The sequence below is a fragment of the Pocillopora damicornis genome, chromosome 6, assembly GCF_964200805.1.
Source record: "Pocillopora damicornis chromosome 6, jaPocDami1.2, whole genome shotgun sequence".
Taxonomy (NCBI): Eukaryota; Metazoa; Cnidaria; class Anthozoa; order Scleractinia; family Pocilloporidae; genus Pocillopora; species Pocillopora damicornis.
The window spans coordinates 4,940,507-4,959,653 of NC_142675.1; the positions used below are offsets into that span (position 1 = coordinate 4,940,507).

The window sequence follows — 19,147 nt, forward strand, 5'->3', positions numbered from 1 at the left end:
ACTCTTGTTAGAGTGATGGGTGAAGAATTCACATTTTTCTGAACATAGAAACCGAACAAGAAAAACAGACAAAGAATAAGGATCGACAGTCTTTTTCTTCAAGTTTCTTTGTCAAGCCTTTATTGCCCCAAAGCAAACATAAAAAACCTTAGCTCACTGGAATATTAACAAAACGCCAGCGCTACAAAATTGTTTCAACTAAAGGTTCATAACTATAAAATCTCATCAAATCTTGACTTAACTCATTCTTTGTTATTTTTGCATCTTCCCAAGTATGAATTTCAGTGTTGGCAATATCAAACACATAAAAACAACCGAAAACAAGCTTAATATCGAGAGCAGACTTCGAACACAATGGGCGCCATTTTGTGTCTCGTCCCAGTCTCCACCGCACAAATTCTATATCTTGACTGTGATCTGAAAACTATGTCCACCTTTCACGGCAGTTTGTGAGGAAATCCTCAAGGTGAGGAAGGTGATTCGAATTTTTAACGCACAACCAGTAAAAATACCCATTTTAAGAGCCCGCTGACGCGTAAACAAGCACGGTGACCCCATTTTTTATTGCTTTTTTTTATTGTTTATATCATGAATGTTAATTATACCAAGTTTCAAAAAAGTTTGATAGTAGAACAATTTCAAGGGAATTACCTTAAGCTCCAGTGCAGTTTTCCTTCTCTTTGAAATATGGAAGAAACCAGCGAAGAACTGCCCAATTTTTCTATCGGCACTAGCCTTTTAGGTCCTTTTCCAACAAGCAACAAAAATGAAGCCGAAAAAAACTCGCAAGTTGCACGTTTCGCAAATTTGTCGGAAGACGAGCTGCAGCAAATTTTGGCCGAAAGACATTCACTGGGAACAATAAAGGTGATCGATTGGTCATTAACAAAATTTAAAGGTAAAATTTCCGCTTTTATTGTTGTTTTTAAATTTATTCAACCTGGGGAATAAAGTACACAGTTGTTAATTGGGAATTGACCAAAACCAAAACAATTACAATTGCACTCTATCACAATAAAAGGCTTCTTCGCACAGATCCTTGTTGTCGCTCTGGTTTTTATGAAAGAATTTGCTCGTGCTTTTACCTGTGCTTATATCGAGACATGGATGCACTTGAGACAATAACGTAACGTCAGAAGAGCGGTATTATTAGCGGAAGATATAATCCTATGATCAACAATCATTGTCAATATGTGTTTTGGCGTTCGACTTCACAAAATACTCATTTAATTTGGGTTTCCTCATTTCTTGTTTGCACTAGAAAAGCGTTATCCATCTAAAATGGAAATTTTGAGGAAATGTTTTACCTTAATTTCTTTATATGGAAGAGACTTTTATTATTCTATTTGGTTATCAGCATTTGTCATGTTCTGCTTGCGTTTAAATACTACCCTGAATCAGGTGTAGTCTCCAGAATCACGTTTGAATCTAAACTATGATGGAACTTGTAAAATAACCATCGAAGGCCATCTTAGATTTAAAATTTGAAATACGTTTTCGGGTCAGTGAAAATAACGAAATTTTTACATTTGGGATTTATTTGGCAAGGAAATTGGGGATTTAAGATCCAGGGCTGTAAATATTACAAATGAATGAGGATACTAGATATGGGATTTTCGTCAGTTGGATTCGAAAAGACACATCGGAAAAGCTACATAAGACACCCACTGTAATCCAGTGTAACAATAAATTAACCATGTAAACATATTTTCAAAAATTCTGATCACAAGAAAGTCTTGACGAAAACCGTGTTACTAAGCAATACATACGAAATAAAAATTGATAACAAATTGAACATTTCTCAGTTATCTTGACAACTGAGAAGTCTTCAAAAAATATCCACAGAGATAGCGTAGGCATTCTGCACGCAAAAAAAGTAGCATATAAAAAAGTAAACATATATTCAGTAATTTTTATTTGAAAAAAAAAAGCGTACGGTATGTTACCACACAATCAAAACAAAATAGGAAAAAAGGTTAAAAATGAAACAATTTGAACTGACGTAATTCGAAATTGAAACTATAAAAATTTGAAAGAAAGATGTCATCAAGGTGTTTTGGTTGAATTTTATGCAGCGATCACCATGCTTGAATCCTCACGCATCGTGGATTAACTGGACGGCCTCTCTCCACGAAGTAAGAAACATTTAAAAAGTGCGAGCGAAATTAAATAAAGGTTTGTAAAAACATTATGAATGGAAGACACATTTGATATTGGTAAATTTCACTTATTTATTTAGGATCGTATGTGTGTGATCATTATAACTATCCTGTCACTCTTTTGATTACACTGAAAAAAAAGAAAAGAAAAAAAGAAAAAGAACTAAGGTTTGATTCCTCACTCGGCTATAATATTATAATATTTCCTTGGCCTTCGTGAAAAATGGCTTACATCTTTTTCTAGAAACGTTTTTGACTGATTTATGCGTCCGATACAGAAGTAAGCAGACGTTATAATTTGCATATCTTGGGAAGAGAGGAAATAAATTTGTAGATGGTCGGTGCCAACAACAGCAATTCGTAATTTCAAGTTTTCCACATCTTTGTGGATGAGACGAAAGTTGTAAGAACAAAAACGTGCCACATGAAGCACAGCCTAGTGTGACACTGTGAGTTACTACTGAAGAGACCCACGGCAATATTTATTTGCTTGAATATTGATTATCGGGATGCCAACGAGGAGTCTGTCCTCCAATTGAACATTAGTAAAAACTAATCAAAATGAGTGTGATTCATCTTCTTATACAAAGCTATGGCGGAGTATAGCGAGTGTTTTATCAGGTGTATAACTTAACAGCAGTCAGACATAGAAGTTTTTCTCGTATTTTTGTTTTCTTTTGTACCTATGCCCTCTGGGAAAAGATCGCCATGCTGGCTTTACGAAACTTCTCGAATTTATTAAAGAAAAGGAGGTAAATGTTTTAGCAAAAAGTTTCAAATTTCAGTTGTTTCTCGTAATTATTACGGAAATGCTATATGATGGAGAAATTAGGTGAAGTTTCTTTAAATCAAAAAGAGTATGATAAATGAATGAAATTGAAATATTTCTATAAAAATTCCAAGTCAATTGATGGTAATGAAAGAAAATACCCCGACTTTTCTGACTTTTTTCGTCATTTCTCTATCTGAAGTTCATAGGTATTACCAATCAAGCAGCGAATAATTTCGTTAGTATCCGAAATCGGTCGGGTGTTCGGTCACACTTTAAGAGGTTGGCTTGCAGAATCTCTAGAGTTGGCTACATCACGTACAACTTTTCCATATAAAAATTACCATTTGAAAGCTGTTAATTTTGATGGTTTTATTAATTATTATCGGCTTAACGCTTCTGAAAGTCGTGTTAATAAAATTATCTTTCATCTGTTTTTATTTCTTTTTTAGCATGAAAAGTAAGACACGTGCATTGTGTCTGATCACAGTTTCTCTACTCACCAAGCCTCCATGACCTTAAAAACTTAAAATTTCATTTTGTAAATGGGCAACTAGCTGTGGGTTCGTTTTTTGTTCGGAGCCAGTTGAGAAGTGATTTGGCCTCTGAAAAATTCAAGCACTTGAAAGCGAGACTTCTTGGAAACTTCAAATTTCTTAATCTACAGATTAACATTAAATATTGGGAATTTTGGATCAAATGCATCTATTAATGATGCATGACCCAAAAAGGTGAATAACATGGAGATGTAAACTGTGAAAAAAGTGGGATGACATCTCTGAATAAAGTCCGACTCTATGCTTTTCCTTTGTTCTGAAAAACCAGAAGAGTCGTCGTTACGGACATAAATGTAATGTTTGTTTTTCCAAACCGATGTACATCAGAGTTGTAATCCTTTTAAGGTCTTTTAACCCTCCTATTGTAGGCATCGTCGTTTGATACAAGTACTTTCGTCGTCGCTTGATAATACAAGAACTTTGATCGTAGCTTGATAATACAAGCACTTTGATCGTCGCTTGATAATACAAGCACTTTGATCGTCGCTAGATAATACTAGCGCTTTTCCTTCGCACGGTTCAATCGTACCTGCAATTTCCAGACATAAATTCCTTGCTATAAGTTGCTATATAGCCCTAAGACCGCACATTAAATGACTATTCCTCGTTCTTTCATCCACCGCTAAGCCAACCGAGCCACCACATATTTAGACCTAAGATTTAACATGCACATCCATTATTCCTTGTTCTATCATCCTCTGCCGAGTCAAACGAGCCACTAGTAAAACCACCAAAGACTAGACGCGTATGTTCATTATTCCTCGTTCTTTCATCCACTACCGAGCCAAACGAGCCTCTAGATACACTCGTTATTGCGAACAACCTGGGGGAGATTTTGTGTCCGTAATAGCGAGAGTCCGTAATAGCGAGGTACTAGAGAAAATAAGTTATAGGTACACCAGTCAAACCAGTTCGTTTTGTCAACTGATCGAAGGAAGACTTCACTCAGCTAACTTGCTATTGTCAAAAAATCAAACTTTGCTTCCAAACGAAATTTATTATCGAGTGTAATAACAAATCGAGTCAGAGTGGACGTGATTGTCTGTGTTTGGTCAAAGCTAGTACAAAGTCTGGACTTTTTACCAATTACTGTCATCTCGCTAGCGCAGAAAGGCGGACTTTGTACAGTTGTCAATTTCACTTGAGCTTAAAATGTCTTCTCACGCGTTGTCTTGTTTCGTATCAGATCCATCACATAAAAATTACACATGCCAGTGAAGAGTCTGAGATTAAATTAATAATAAAATCAAAATGCTATCGCAGATGAGTCATAAGTCGGAACTAAATTACGAATGATCTTTGTTACGATCGACGGTGGACTGTTGTTGGTTGTCTATTGTCAAGAGAGTGTGCGGGTAAGTCACCATCTATTATTTTTAATGAATTTCTTCTTAAGTCTCTTAAAGCAAAATATCTGTCGTCTCAGCTAACGACCAAACGGCTAGAGATCGCAGCCCTGTGCATGGTTTGCGCGGTTTTGTCTGCTTTCGTGAGAGTCGTTTTGTTACCTGTGTTGATAAACCTGTATTATTTCAACACTGCACGGCCACAATTTTATGCTATTTAAAACCTATTTCTTATTTCTACCATGACTAGAAGCTCCTCCAGTTTCGTTTCCCATAGCACAGTAAGAACAAAATCCGCGACTCAGAGCAGCCCCTCTGCAACAACTTCCGCTAGCTTGCCAATGAACTAATTATATAGTAATAGGGGTATTCTGCTCGAATCTCCAACTTAACAAGTACACTGCAGATCGTGAAGAGGTGTCTAGGTCAGTTTTATTATGATCCACGTGGGCACCGTTGCTTGACGCTTTTCGTCGCACGGTTCAACCGTGCCTGTACATGCGTCTTTTTCATTTCTAGTTTTCTCAGCAATCATGTCACATGAGATAAGCGTCATTTCATTTATCGAGCTCCAGTGACTATCACACGGTTTTTTTTTAAAACTTAAACCTCTCCGCTCTGTGCTCATTTTTGTTAGCATTTTAAACTGAACGAACAAGGCAGCCACAGGGCTCTATGCCAAAATACACTGAACCTGATTCAGTTGTGGATGATAAGTGATGTAAGCCTCATTCGTTTAATGTAATTTGATCCAAGCAGGAGTCTCATATGCCGTAGGTAAGTCTCTTTATGATTTTCATACCATGAGCTTATCTTTTTTGTGGAAATGAAAATGTCGCTGACGATATTTGAAATATGGTTTAGTTTCTCGGCCGGATTTTCTTGTTATGTGGTCTACTTCCTGATACCGCAATCATTCCTCAATCATACAAAAGCTACGTTCAAGAAAACGATTCATTCGCCGCTCTAACTATGGAGATTTCAAATATTTCGCCTTGGTTAAGCTGAGCTGGTGCTTATGTTCCAAGTTTATTCCAACGCTTACTGAACCATACGAGTATTAGCGGCGAAGGGCCAAACTGGCGCAATATCTTGTTTAAATTTAATATCTCTTGTAAGATAGATTATTATGCTAAAGATCCTATGTCAATGTGCATCTGAACGAGAGAATGTTCCTGCACAATTTTTTTTTACTGAATTAGCTTTCGTTCTCGCCGGGTTTTCTCTTTTCTGCCTGAACAAAAGCAAAAAAACTTTCCGTACGTTTTTTGTCTTCCAAAAAGCTGAAGATAAATAATTGGGTGGTCCTGGCTGTTCAGCGTCAAATTACCTCGCAGAAGCTGGTTTTGAAGATAATGTTTCACAAAAGCATTTCCTATACTTATTGTATAGCGCCACGCAAAAAAAAATTATTCTGGCTGCTTCTTTCGATATGAATGCGACATGATCTTGACAAAAACTGAAAAAAAAAAAAAGGCTGTCTTCCTAAACTTGAATCATTAGGAATTGATTAGTTCAGGAAATGTAAAGCTGCGAAGCGCCGCGTCAAAGCGCTATTCCTATCCCCTGTCAATGCACCGTCCATCGAACATTAATTGAACTATTTTATTAACAGTCAGGCTGATGGAGACTCTGGGGGAAATGTAGAAACTGCACATTTAAACATAAAGGCCAAAGTTAACTACAGATTCTTGCAGTCAAATTAAAGAAACAACGGTTGGAAACTATATCAATTAATTCATGAGAGAGAGCTTTCCGTTTGTGTTCTATTAAACAAGTATTTACTCAGGCACAACAAGTACAAGAATTGAGATTTGTTTTGATTTTGTAGGGAACGTTAAAATGTTGGTTTCATTGAGGTAAAATATTGGAAAAGTTGTCGTTTTTAACATTTTAATTTTGACATCAGTAAAGTGATCCGAAATGTGACGTGTGCTTTCCCATGATTATGCAGGCTATGAACACACAGTGCAAGGAAACAAATTTATAAGGAATTTGTCTCCACTTTTTGTGCATTGTTACGATCAATCATCGTAGAATTCTAAATAACAAAACCTTGCGTTCCATTGACTTGCGTGCCATTGACTTAAAGCTAAATTATCATTTTTTTTATTAAACTTAATTGCGTGTTATTTGCCTAGTGCATTATTTTTTTGTCGAACTAATAGAGCCCACTGAAGGTCTGTCATTGATTCACAGCTGCTCATGATCAAGAACAAACCGACAAATTCACAAAGAAGTACAATGACATACGTAGAACATAATTTCGCAATCTCTCCAGATTTCCTTCACTTTCCTATATTTTCCTAAATTAAAATTGTTTATTCCACCGAAGGCAACTTTCTCTCTGGTTCGTCATCTCGTGAGACCACTCGGCTAATTATTCACTAATATGAGTTTTAAAATACGGAGCACCTACCTTAAGACTCGCGAGAAAGTAAAAAGTCTCCATTTTGAGTTAATTTTGAATTTCCGCACGTAAAGAGGGTTTCCTTTTTGTTTGTTTGTTTTTTATACTCAAGTTTATGAATTAAAATCAACGAGGAGATCTAAAGAAAAAGTGGGATTATTTATAGGAACTAACTGTAAATGACATGACTTTCAAAGCGGAAGACTTAGCCCGCGTTGTAGGTGCTTTGACAATTGATATGAGGAATGTTGGATTTGAGATCAATTTGAGGACTCCCACACTCAAACATTTATGTCTGATATTTCTGTCCAGCTGTCAAGAAGAGATGCGACCGAGACCGCATTAATATTCAAAGCAAATCATTTTGAAATGGTTAAAAAAAGGAAGGGATCAGGAATAAGCTCTTTAGTTCAGCAGGGTTCATCAGTCTCGGGCCATTGAATTCTCAAACCGTTGGACAGGAGAAGCAACCTTATCGATCTCCAAAGGTTCACCGTGTTTCTTATTTCAGATCAACCTGAAAAAACGCTTGGATCAGTGCGGTTGAAATGTTTTTTTTCCTTTTTTTTTAATCTTCCTTTAGTACTGAGAGGCTACAAGTCTGTTTGCTGACAGCGGACTTCAGTGCATTCTATCGCAGGTACGTTCACTGCCATGAGACGTTCAACGCTTCTTAACTCACAACAATTTGGAGGGAAACAAGTTGACTTTGTAAGGCGAATATATAGGCAGATCGGTTTCCTGTTTCCAAACTAATTCTATCAACGTTACAGTCCATCAAAAATAATCATATACATGCGCCAACGGTGTCTTCAATAAGATATCATACATTGCTATCGCTTCCTTCTGATAATTTTTCTGATAATTTTCGTTATTGGTATTATGCGAACAAATGAAGGAACCGTGCAGAAAATTGAAAATAGTAAAAAAAAAACTGTTTCTGAAAGTTATCTTTATTCATCGGGACGGAAAACGACAAATAAGAAGATGAAAAATTAGAAACGCTTTGGTCATAAAGGCAAACCAACAACGAAGACCAGTATTTATACATTTTAAGGATGATTTTACTTAATACATCTATGCAGAAATGCTTAACCATGACTTCATTACTAAGATCACACAGATCACGGCGCATGAAAGGAACGGAGTTTTAGACGAGCTCTCAGAGAATTCCAAAAAAGTACGCTATTTTAAGACTTGTGTATGTACGTGGGTTATTGAGCTCTACCCTCAATGGCTCGTCTTACTGCACGGGCTTTTAGCACGCACTATTTATTAGAAGCACATTTTTTCATGGTAAACTCAAACTATGAAATTAAAACAGAAGCAAATATTGACTACGATATGGATACTGGAGAACCCTGAATGCCTGCGATCAGTGGCCGATCGATTTAACATTACAAAATCGATTTTATTTCGTGTTTATCGCAGAATTTGTGGAGGATTGCCAACAATCTTTCCGGTCAATATATGAGGTACCTACTAATTTGAAATTGAGCACCGCTGGGCAAAATGATTAATTTCGGATCCTTCGCCTAAAGGAACGCGTTGGATCAGTGATCCAATGATCCGTCTTTAGATCACGCAGATCAGTGAACCGACGAATCCTTGTCCAGAGTGGATTTGATAGATCACTGATCTGAAAATGGATTTGCTCGAAAGGAACGCCACAGATCAGAAATCCTGATCCGGATTCTCCCAAAGGAACGCACCCTAAGATTTTTTCACTGGGGTTATTTATGGATAATGATGTTAGGGTGTATAGAGAACAGTGTGGAGAGTATGCATACTGATGTTAGGGTGTATAGAGAACAGTGTGGAGAGTATGCATCCTGATGTTAGGGTGTATAGAGAACAGTGTGGAGAGTATGCATACTGATGTTAAGGTGTATTCCTTTTCCTGTTTCCAGTATTTCTGTTCCTGTTCACAGCTTCAGTGGCGTCCCGAAATATCATCGACTCAACCAAAGGGAACTTTGTTAAAAAAAAATAAATTTAAATGTTTTTGTTTCCTTTGAATTTACAATCGATTCCTCTCACCACATCCCAGGTTGGTATCGAATAAGATTTTAGGGGGGCCATGAGTGTTCCCTTATTTATTCAGTAATAACAGTTTTATCTTATTCAACTTTAGCAACAGAAAAACAGGAACTAAAGATGAAACCAGAAACCGAATGGATCATCACAGTCCTCTACGCCATCACGATGCTCGTAGCGTTTGCAGGGAATGGCTTCCTCATCTACATCGTGTGGAAGAAACCTGAAGTCAGATCACTGACAAGCTTTATGTTCGTCAACATGGCCATCGCTGATTTGCTTGTAACCCTGATTGTGATGCCCTGGTCGATTTCCATAATATATACAGATGGTTTGTGGATGATCCCGGGAGTATTTGGAATAGTCATGTGTAAAGGTGTTGTATACACTGCCTACGTCACTATAACAGCATCCGTCCTCTGCCTGACGTTCATGGCGATCGACAGGTACTATGCGATCGTTCATCCCCTCCGCCGCCATCTTTGGTTTCGAAAGCCTAAACTAACCGTTCCATTTATTTGTATCGCGTCACTGGTCTCCATGTCCATTTTCCTTGTTATTCAAACCGTGGAGGACTACAATAATTCTTCCTATTGCATGCTATCTGTTTACATCTTGGGTGATCCAGATAGGGCTCTTCGAGGAATATACCTCCTCCTTTTCGTCGTCAACTATTTCATCCCCTTAGCCGTTATTTCTTGCCTGTATACCATCACTGCATGGAATTTATGGTTCCATGTTGCACCTGGAGTAAATAATTTGAGAGGAAATCGAGCGCAACTGGAAACCTCCAAGAGGAGAGTGGTTCGGATGCTCATTATTGTTACCTGTGCCTTTGCCCTTTGTTGGCTCCCACCACAAGTAGTCCACATGATGATCGTCATGCGCCCATCAAAGTTTCAGCTACAGCCGATTGTCAGCTTTGTGTGTTTCTGGTTTGGACACGCCAACAGCGCCGTTAACCCATGGCTGTACATTTTTCTGAGCACCAAGATAAAGACAGCATTTACATGGATCGTCAGTAGAAAAAGCAGCCGGTTGACTTCAAGTCTCACCATCAAAACATCAGATGCCGTCTTACCACCTGAAGATGAAGCAATCCAGAAAGAATCAACGATATAATCCCTCTCATAACATGAAACTTTTATTACGAATTTGGTAAACTGTAAGATAGGAACTCGCTTAAAACGGATTTGCGTATTACTAATTATATAATATAATACAAACACCTGTATACGGTTTCAGATAAGTTACTTTAGTAATCCGAGTAATTTGATGAGAAATTGATAATTGCAACTCGACAAGAACCGTTCTATCGGCTGGTAAGAATAAAAAAGGGGATCCGTGGCATAGTGAACTATAGGAAGAAGTATACTGGCATTGCTTCTGCGATGTTGTAGGCAGTATGGTGAGGGTGCTGAACTAGTGATTTGGTGGTCACGGGTGCAAGCCCTCTACTCTAATACTTGCTGGATTTGTTCTCGTTTTTCCGTAGCGTCGATTCCTTGACTCGCTTTGTATACAGCCAACTGGTGTGCCCCCTGCTGGTTGGTATTTTTAAAGAATTTGATTATTTACAGCATCTGTTTTCCAATTTGATTAAAATGATCATGAGAGCCCTATGGGGTATTGGTCAAAAAGGAAACACTGACATATTTATTCAGTGGTCCGGATAGCCTTAATTAAGTGTATTTGCATACCGTTTTCGCGATAATAATTTAATTTTCACTATTTCAGATTATAATTAGCTGTTCTGAAAGGAGATTTGTAAGAGCCTCCGGTTATGACATACACAATTATAGCAAAAGATATACTTATGGACCAAGAATCGTCTTATTCCGTTTAGAATGGAGCGCGCTAACCACTTGGCCACCCGATCTCCCTTAAGGTTGTAATGTTTGTTCTTTTTTTTGTCTGACTTTGTTCTGAAATAATATAATTTAAAAAAAAAACAACAACAACAACAACTAAAAAGGAAAAGAGAAAATGAAGCTAATATTCAGGGGCTTGGACATCTGAGAAGAATATAGAGAAATATGGTTCAATTTTCAGAACTATCCAGCAAATGTTTTAATTTTAATAATAATGAGAAGATAGGCGTTGTGAAACGAGGTGTTTCACAGTCATTACCGGCGATCTAGCCAATTAGCGAAGTAGCTAATTAGCGCGCGCGAAAAGCGCAATTCACCTGTCCTCTAGATACTAATTTGTTTTGTTTATTCATAATTTTCTCATCGATACCAACCAATCGTTCCTCACAGTTTTCTTTCATTCTGTAGCACACAATGATAGTTTTCTTTAATTCTGAAGCACACAATGATAGTTTCAGCTGACATCCAAGTAAGAGCTCTGTCTAATGGGGCGTTAATTTTGTTTTTTAGGTTTTAAGTGTCATAGGGACAAAATGGGGACAATAAGAAAAAATGAGATTTTCAAGGGGAGCTCGGTAATCCCTCGACAATACCATAAGAATCACTGTTCTCGAAATAAATCGTTTTTCGTCGCAGTAAACTCCAGCAAAAAGCAGGTTATGATGTTTGGTATATAAAAAGTTCTTTAGGAAAGAGCCATTTGGTAATTTAATTTCCAAGGCCGTCAAAAATACTGGAATACGTGGCAGAGTCATTAACCACTCTGTACGGATTTCGTCCATCTCACGTCTCCTTTCAATGCCAGATGCGGATACCTCAGAAAATTTTGTTGGTTTATAACATAAGTACTAACTGTAAGTACTAACCTGGTTTTTTCTGCTCGATTTATGCGCTTTGCCCTCGGACTCGGTTAGCAAGAGGTATCTTGTGCTCTCCAAACTTCCCGCGTACATCCATTTAACAAATAGATTCCAAGTTGCCGTGCGTCTGTTCAGTCATAGATCACAGATGACGTCAAAAAGTGGCACACGAGGCGCAGCCGAGTGTGCCACTGATGTTCTTCCCACATTTTGACGTCCTCTGTGATCTATTACTGAACAGACGCACGGCAACTTGGAATCTATTTGTTTTATATAATGAAGAATTAAAAAAAGTTTTAATAATAACGTCATCAATACGTCTGTCCTCCAATAGATCATAAGTGAGAACCAATTAAAACGCGTGCATAACTGAGCTTATTATATAAACCTCGATTTACGCACGCTAAGCATGGACCAATTATTTATGAAGCTGACAATTTGAAACATCCTGTTTACGAAGGTGATCGATATATTTTTTCGTTGAGGTCAATCCTGTCTTTAAGTAAGTATCCTGAGAAAGATAATTAAAAAGTTTATTATACAAATTTGTTGAAACGTCTACGGATCGAGAGACAAGCGAAGCAACTGCGTCAGTATTTACCTTTAATGAAAAACCCCGAGAAATCAGTCATATTTTAAAACGCTTTATTATAGCTTAGCGTGCGTGCTTGCCCTATATAGGTCCTATTGAGCCGCTATGAACAATGACGTGAGCATTTTACTTGGCTTCAGAGTTTCCGTCCTGTTTAGCTGCAGTGCAGTTCTCCTTCTCTTTGAAATATGGAAGAAACCAGCGAAGAACTGCCCAATTTTTCTATCGGCATTGACCTTTTAGGTCCTCATCCAACAAGCAACAGAAATAAAGCCGAAAAAAACTCGCAAGTTGCACGTTTCGCGAATTTGTCGGAAGACCAGCTGCAGCAAATTTTGGCCAAAAGACATTCACTGGGAACCAAAAAAGGTGACCAATTGGTCATTAATAACTTTAGAGGTAAAATTTCCGCTTTTATTGTTGTAACTTTGGGAATTTACCAAAACCAAAAAAATCACAATTATACTCTATCACAATAAAAGGCTTCTTCGCGCAGATCCTTGTTGTCGCTATGTTTGTTATAAAAGAATATACTTATGCTTTTAGCTGTGCGTATATCGAGTTATGGATGCACTTGAGGTAATAACGTAACGTCAGAAGGGCGGCGTTCTTCTACTTTACAGTTATGTTTTGATCTAGATTTGATGCGCCATAATGTACTACACCATTACCTAAAAATAACAATTTGTTCATCATCAACTAGAACTGTCTGGTCTCCATTTAGGGCAGCAGAGGTTTTCATATGTCAGACACGTTCACCCAGACTGTAGGCGGAAGATATAATCCGGTGATAACCAATCCTTGTCAATATGTGTTTTGGCGTTCGATTTCACAAAATATTGATTTAGTTTGGGTTTCCTCATTTCTTGTTTACACCCGGAAAGCCTTATCCGTCTAAAATGGAAATTTTAAGGAAGCTTTTACTTTATTTTTTTTATAAGGAAGAGGCTTTTATTATTCTATTTTGTGATCAGCATTTGTTATGTTCTGCTTGCATTTAAATAGTACCCTGAATCAGGTGCAGTCTCCATAATAACGTTTGAATCTAAACTGGGATGTCTTCCTCAATGGAACTTGTAAAATAACCATCGAAGGCCATCTTAGATTAAAAATTTGAAATACGTTTTCGGGTTAGTGAAAATAACGAAATGTTTACATTCGGGATTTATTTGGCGAGGGAATTGGAGATTTAAGATCCAGGACTGTAAATATTATAAATGAACAAGCAGACAAGATTGAATAGTTTCACCAGTTGGATTCGAAAAGACAGATCGGAAAAGCTACATAAGACACCCACTGTAACCCGCTCTAACTATAACTTAACCATGCAAACATATTTTCCAAAATTCTGATCACATGAAAGTCTTAACGAAAACCGTGTTACCACGCAATACATGCGAAATAAAAAATAAAAATAAATTGAACATTTTTCAGTTATTTTGAAAACTGATAAGTGTTTTAAAAATATCCACAGTGATGGCGCAGGTATTCTGCACGCAAAAATTGTAGCATGTAAAAAAGTAAACATATTTTCAGTAATTTGTATAAAAAAAAAAGGGTACGGTATGCTACCACGCAATCAAAACATAATAGGCCAAATTTAAAAATGAAACAATTTGAATTGACGTAATTCGAAATTAAAACTGTAAAAATTTGAAAGAAAGATGTCATCAAGGTGTTTTATAACATGGCTAGTAAATTTGTCTAATCAAATTCAATTGTGCGAGCGTGCTTCCTATCCCTATTGTACACGCTCATGACGTCAGCAAACACATCCCTCGAGAAAAAAATTTTGCTTCGGGTTGAAAATGTTATAAAAGAATTGGTTCTCGGCTACGCCTCGAGCAACTCTTATGCATCTTTCGTGCTCTCCAAACTTCCCGCATGCTTCATATCTCGATGAACGCACGCTGACATATGAACCAATTGTGATTGGTTGAATTTTACGCAGCAAGCTCCATGCTTGAATCTTCACGCATCGTGGATTCACTGGACGGCCTCTCTCCTTGAAGTAAGAAACATTTAAAAAGTGCAAGAGAAATTAAATACAGGTTTGTGAAAACATTATGAGTGGAAGACACATTTGATATTGGTAATTTTCACCTATTTATTTAGGATCGTATGTGTGTGATAATTAGAACTATCCTGTCAATGTTGCCTCATCAGCGCGTCGAAAGTGTTTTGAATCGGAAGATTGTTTAAGGCAGAAGATGTTTTAATTTGAAAATATTTATTTTTCTTTCTCATGGTATTAATTTTCGTCATTTGCCATCACTGCCGTTAGATGACAAACCAGGTTTCAAGAGAGGAGGACAGTAGGATTGGTTCCGTACTGCATACAGTCGACTTTTCGCTCTTTTGATTACACTGAAAAAAAAAGGAAAAACCTGAAGAACTAAGACTCGAATCCTCACCTGGTTATAATATTATAATATTTCCTTGGCCCCGCCTTTGTGAAAAATAGCTTAAATCTTTTTCCAGAAACGTTTTTGACTGATTTATGCGTCCGATGCAGATGTTATCAGACGTTATAATTTGATAGTCAGTGCCAACAACAGCAATTCGTAATTTCAAGTTCCACATCTTCGTGGAGGAGACGAAAGTTGTAAGAACAAAAAACGTGCCACACGAAGCACAGCCTAGTGTAACACTGATGTGAGCTATTACTGAAGAGACCCACGGCAACATTTATTTGCTTAAATATTGATAATCTGGACGCCAACGAGAGTCTCTCCTCAAATTGAACATTAGTAAAAACTAATCAAAATGAGTGTGATTCATCTTGTTATACAAAGTTATGGCGGAGTCAGTATAGCGAGTGTTTATCAGGTGTATAACTTAACAGAAAAAGCAGTCAGACATAGAAGTCTTTCTCGCATGACTTCAAATTTATTAATCTACAGATAAACATTAAATATTGGGAATTTTGGATCGTGACACGAAAAGGTTAATAACATGGGGATGTAAAGTGTGAAAAAAGTGGGATGACCTCTCTGAATAAATTCCGACTCTATGCTTTTCCTTTGTTCTAAAAAACCAGAAGAGTCGTCATTACGGACATAAATACAATGTTTGTTTTTCCAAACCGATGTACATCAGAGTTGTAATCCTTTTAAGGACTTTTAACCCTCCTAATGTAGCAGAGTTAAAAATTGATCACGTAAGCCTCGTCTTTTGATACAAGCACTTTGATCATCGCTTGATGCGAGTGCTTTTCCTTCGCACGGTTCAACCGTAGCAGCAATTTCCAGACATAAATTCGTTGCTATGTAGACCTAAGTTTGCACATGATTTGACTATTCCTCGTTCTTTCATCCACTGCTATGCCAACCGAGCCACCACATATATAGACCTAAGACTAAACACGCACATCCATTATTCCTCGTTCTTTCATCCTCTGCCGAGTCAAACACGCCACTAGCTGTGTAGATGCTCCCATTACTTTATTTAAGCGGCGCTGGTAGATGATTTGGTTTGATGATACCCTAGAGTGACAGCTTTGAACCAGTGTAAACGTTCTACTTCTCAAACCAACGAGCACACCAGTCAAACCAGTTCGTTTTGTCAACTGATCGAAGGAAGACTTCACTCAGCTAACTTGCTTATAAACGAAATTTATTATCGAGTGTAATAAAAATAACTGAGATTTAATTAATCATAAAATCAAAATGCTATCCCGGATGAGTTAGAAGTCGCGACCAAATTACGAATGATCTTCGCTACGATTGACGGCAGACTGTTGTTGGTTGTCTGTTGTCAAGAGAGTCTGCGGGTAAGTCACCGTCTATTATTTTCTCTTAAAGAAAATGTCTGTCGTCTCAGCTAACGACCCAACGGCTAGAGATCGCAGCCCTGTACATGGTTTGCGCGGTATTGTCTGTTTTCGTTAGAGTTGTTTTGTTACCTGTGTTGATAAACCTGTGTCATTTCAACACTGCACGGCCACAATTTTATGCTATTTTAAACCTATTTCTGGTGTCTCTACCATGGCTAGAAGCTCCTCCACTTTCGTTTCCAAAAGCACAGTAAGAACAAAATCTGCGACTCAGAGCAGGCCCTTTGCAACAACTTCCGCTAGCTTGCCAATGAACTAACTATACAGTAATAGGGGTATTCTGCTCGAATCTCCAACTGAACAAGTACACAGATCGCGAAGAGGTGTCTAGGACAGTTTTATTATCATTTACGTAGGCATCGTCGCTTGACGCTTTTCGTCGCACGGTTCAACCGTACCTGTACATGCGTCTTTTTCATTTCTGGTTTGCTTAGCCATCGTGTCATATGAGATAAGCGTCATTTCATTTATCGAGCTCCAGTGACTATCACACAGTACTTTTACAACTTAAACCTCTCCGCTCTGTGCTCATTTTTGCTAGCATTTCAAACTAAACGAACAAGGCAGCCACAGGGCTCTATGCCAAAATACACTGAACCTGATTCAGTTGTGGATGGTAAGTGATGTAAGCCTTATTCGTTTAGTGTAATTTGATCCAAGCAGGAGTCTCATATGCCGTAAGTATGTCTCTTGATGATTTTCATACCATGAGCTTATCTTTTTTGTGGAAATGAAAATGTCGCTGACGATATTTGAAATATGGTTTAGTTTCTTGGCCGGATTTTCTTGCTATGTGGGCTACTTCCTGATACAGCAATGATTCCTCAATCATACAAATGCTACGTTCAAGAAAACGATTCATGTGCCGCTTTAACTATGGAGACTTGAAATATTTCGCCTTGGTTAAGCTGAGCTGGTGCTTATGTTCCAAGTTTATTCCAACACTTACTCAACCATACGAGTATTAGCAAAGGGCTAAACGGGCGCAATATCTTGTTTAAATCTCTTGTAAGATAGATTATTATGCTGAAGATCCTATGTCAATTTGCATCTGAACGAAAGAGTGTTCATGCAGAATTTTTTTTTACTGAATTAGCTTTCGTTCTCGCCAAGTTTTCTCTTTTGCGCCTGAACAAAAAGCAGAGAAACTTTCCGTACGTTTTTGTCTTCCAAAAAGCTGAAGGTAAATAATTGTGTGGTCCTAGCTGTTCAGCGTCAAATTACCTCGCAGAAGCTGGTTTTGAAGATAATTTTTTTACAAAAGCATTTCCTATACTTATTGTATAGCGCCACACAAAAAAATATTTATTCTGGCTGCTTCTTTCGATATGAATGCGACATGATCTTGACAAAAACTGAAAAAAAAGGCTGTATTCCTAAACTTGAATCATTAGGAATTTATTAGTTCAGGAAATGTAAAGCTGCAAAGCGCCGCGTCAAAGCGCTATTCCTATCCCCTGTCAAGGCACCATCCATCAAACATTAATTGAACTATTTTATTAACAGTCAGGCTGATGGAGACTCTTGGGGAAATGTAGAAACTGCACCTTTAAACATAAAGGCCAAAGTTGACTACAGATTCTTGCAGTCAAATTAAAGAAACAACGATTAGAAACTATATCTATTAATTCATGAGAGAGAGCTTTTCGTTTGTGTTATATTAAACAGGTATTTACTCAGGCACAACAAGTACAAGAATTGAGATTTGTTTTGATTTTGTAGTGAACGTTGAAATGTTGGTTTCATTGAGGTAAAATATTGGAAAAGTTGTCGTTTTTAACATTTTAATTTTGACATCAGTAAAGTGATCCGAAATGTGACGTGTGCTTTCCCATGATTATGCAGGCTATGAAAACACAGTGTAAGGAAACAAATTTATAAGGAATTTGTCTCCACTTTTTGTGCATTGTTACGATCAATCACCATACAATTCTAAATAACAAAACCTTGCGTTCCAAGACGCCATTGACTTGAAGCTAAATTATCATTTTTTTTTTAATTAAACTTAATTTCGTGTTATTTGCCCAATGCATTATTTTTTTGTCGAACTAATAGAGCCCACTGAAGGTCTGTCATTGATTCACAGCTTCTCATGATCAAGAACAAACCGACAAATTCGCAAAGAAGTACAATGACATACGTAGAACATAATTTCGCAATTTCCCCAGATTTCCTTCACTTTGCTAGATTACATTGAAATTGTTCATTCCACCGAAGGCAACTTTCTCTTTGGTTTGTCACACTGTTCGTGAGACCACTTGGCTAATTACCCACTAAAATGAATTTTAAAATACGGAGCACCTGCCTTAAGACTAGCGAGAAAGTACAAAATCTTCTTTTTGAGTTGATCTTGAATTTCCGCACGTAAAGAGGGTTTCTTTATTGTTTGTTTGTTTTTTATACTCAAGTTTATGAATTAAAATCAACGGGGAGATCAAAGGCAAAAATGGGATCATTTATAGGAACGGACTGTAAATGACATGTGACATTTGATGGTAAATCAATAATTATCCCTATTCAATAAATTATGCGTAACATCCATAAAAAATACTCTGCCTCTATGTAACTTAACTCAAGTCTATCACATAAGGCTTACTTTGAAGACAAATAGCTTCTAAACGGTGTTCATAAGTTTGACCTCTTGACTGAGCTCTAAGTAGTTTTTCTGTGACTTTCAAAGCGGAAGACAAAGCCCGTGTTGTACGTGTCTT

At 37.4% G+C, this 19,147-nt stretch overlaps 1 protein-coding gene across 1 annotated transcript; it reads left to right on the forward strand.

Moving 5' to 3' along the window:
* Positions 1 to 9,200: 9,200 nt before the first annotated feature.
* LOC149043577 (orexin/Hypocretin receptor type 1-like) lies at positions 9,201 to 11,099 on the forward strand. The gene has a single exon (XM_089210359.1). The coding sequence runs from the start codon at positions 9,399 to 9,401 to the stop codon at positions 10,398 to 10,400; it is 1,002 nt and encodes a 333-aa protein (XP_089066485.1). The 5' UTR covers positions 9,201 to 9,398; the 3' UTR covers positions 10,401 to 11,099.
* Positions 11,100 to 19,147: the final 8,048 nt, after the last annotated feature.

Bases quoted from the DNA above. Each gene is read 5' to 3' on its own strand.
- LOC149043577 (XM_089210359.1), top strand. From the start codon at position 9,399: ATGAAACCAGAAACCGAATGGATCATCACAGTCCTCTACGCCATCACG.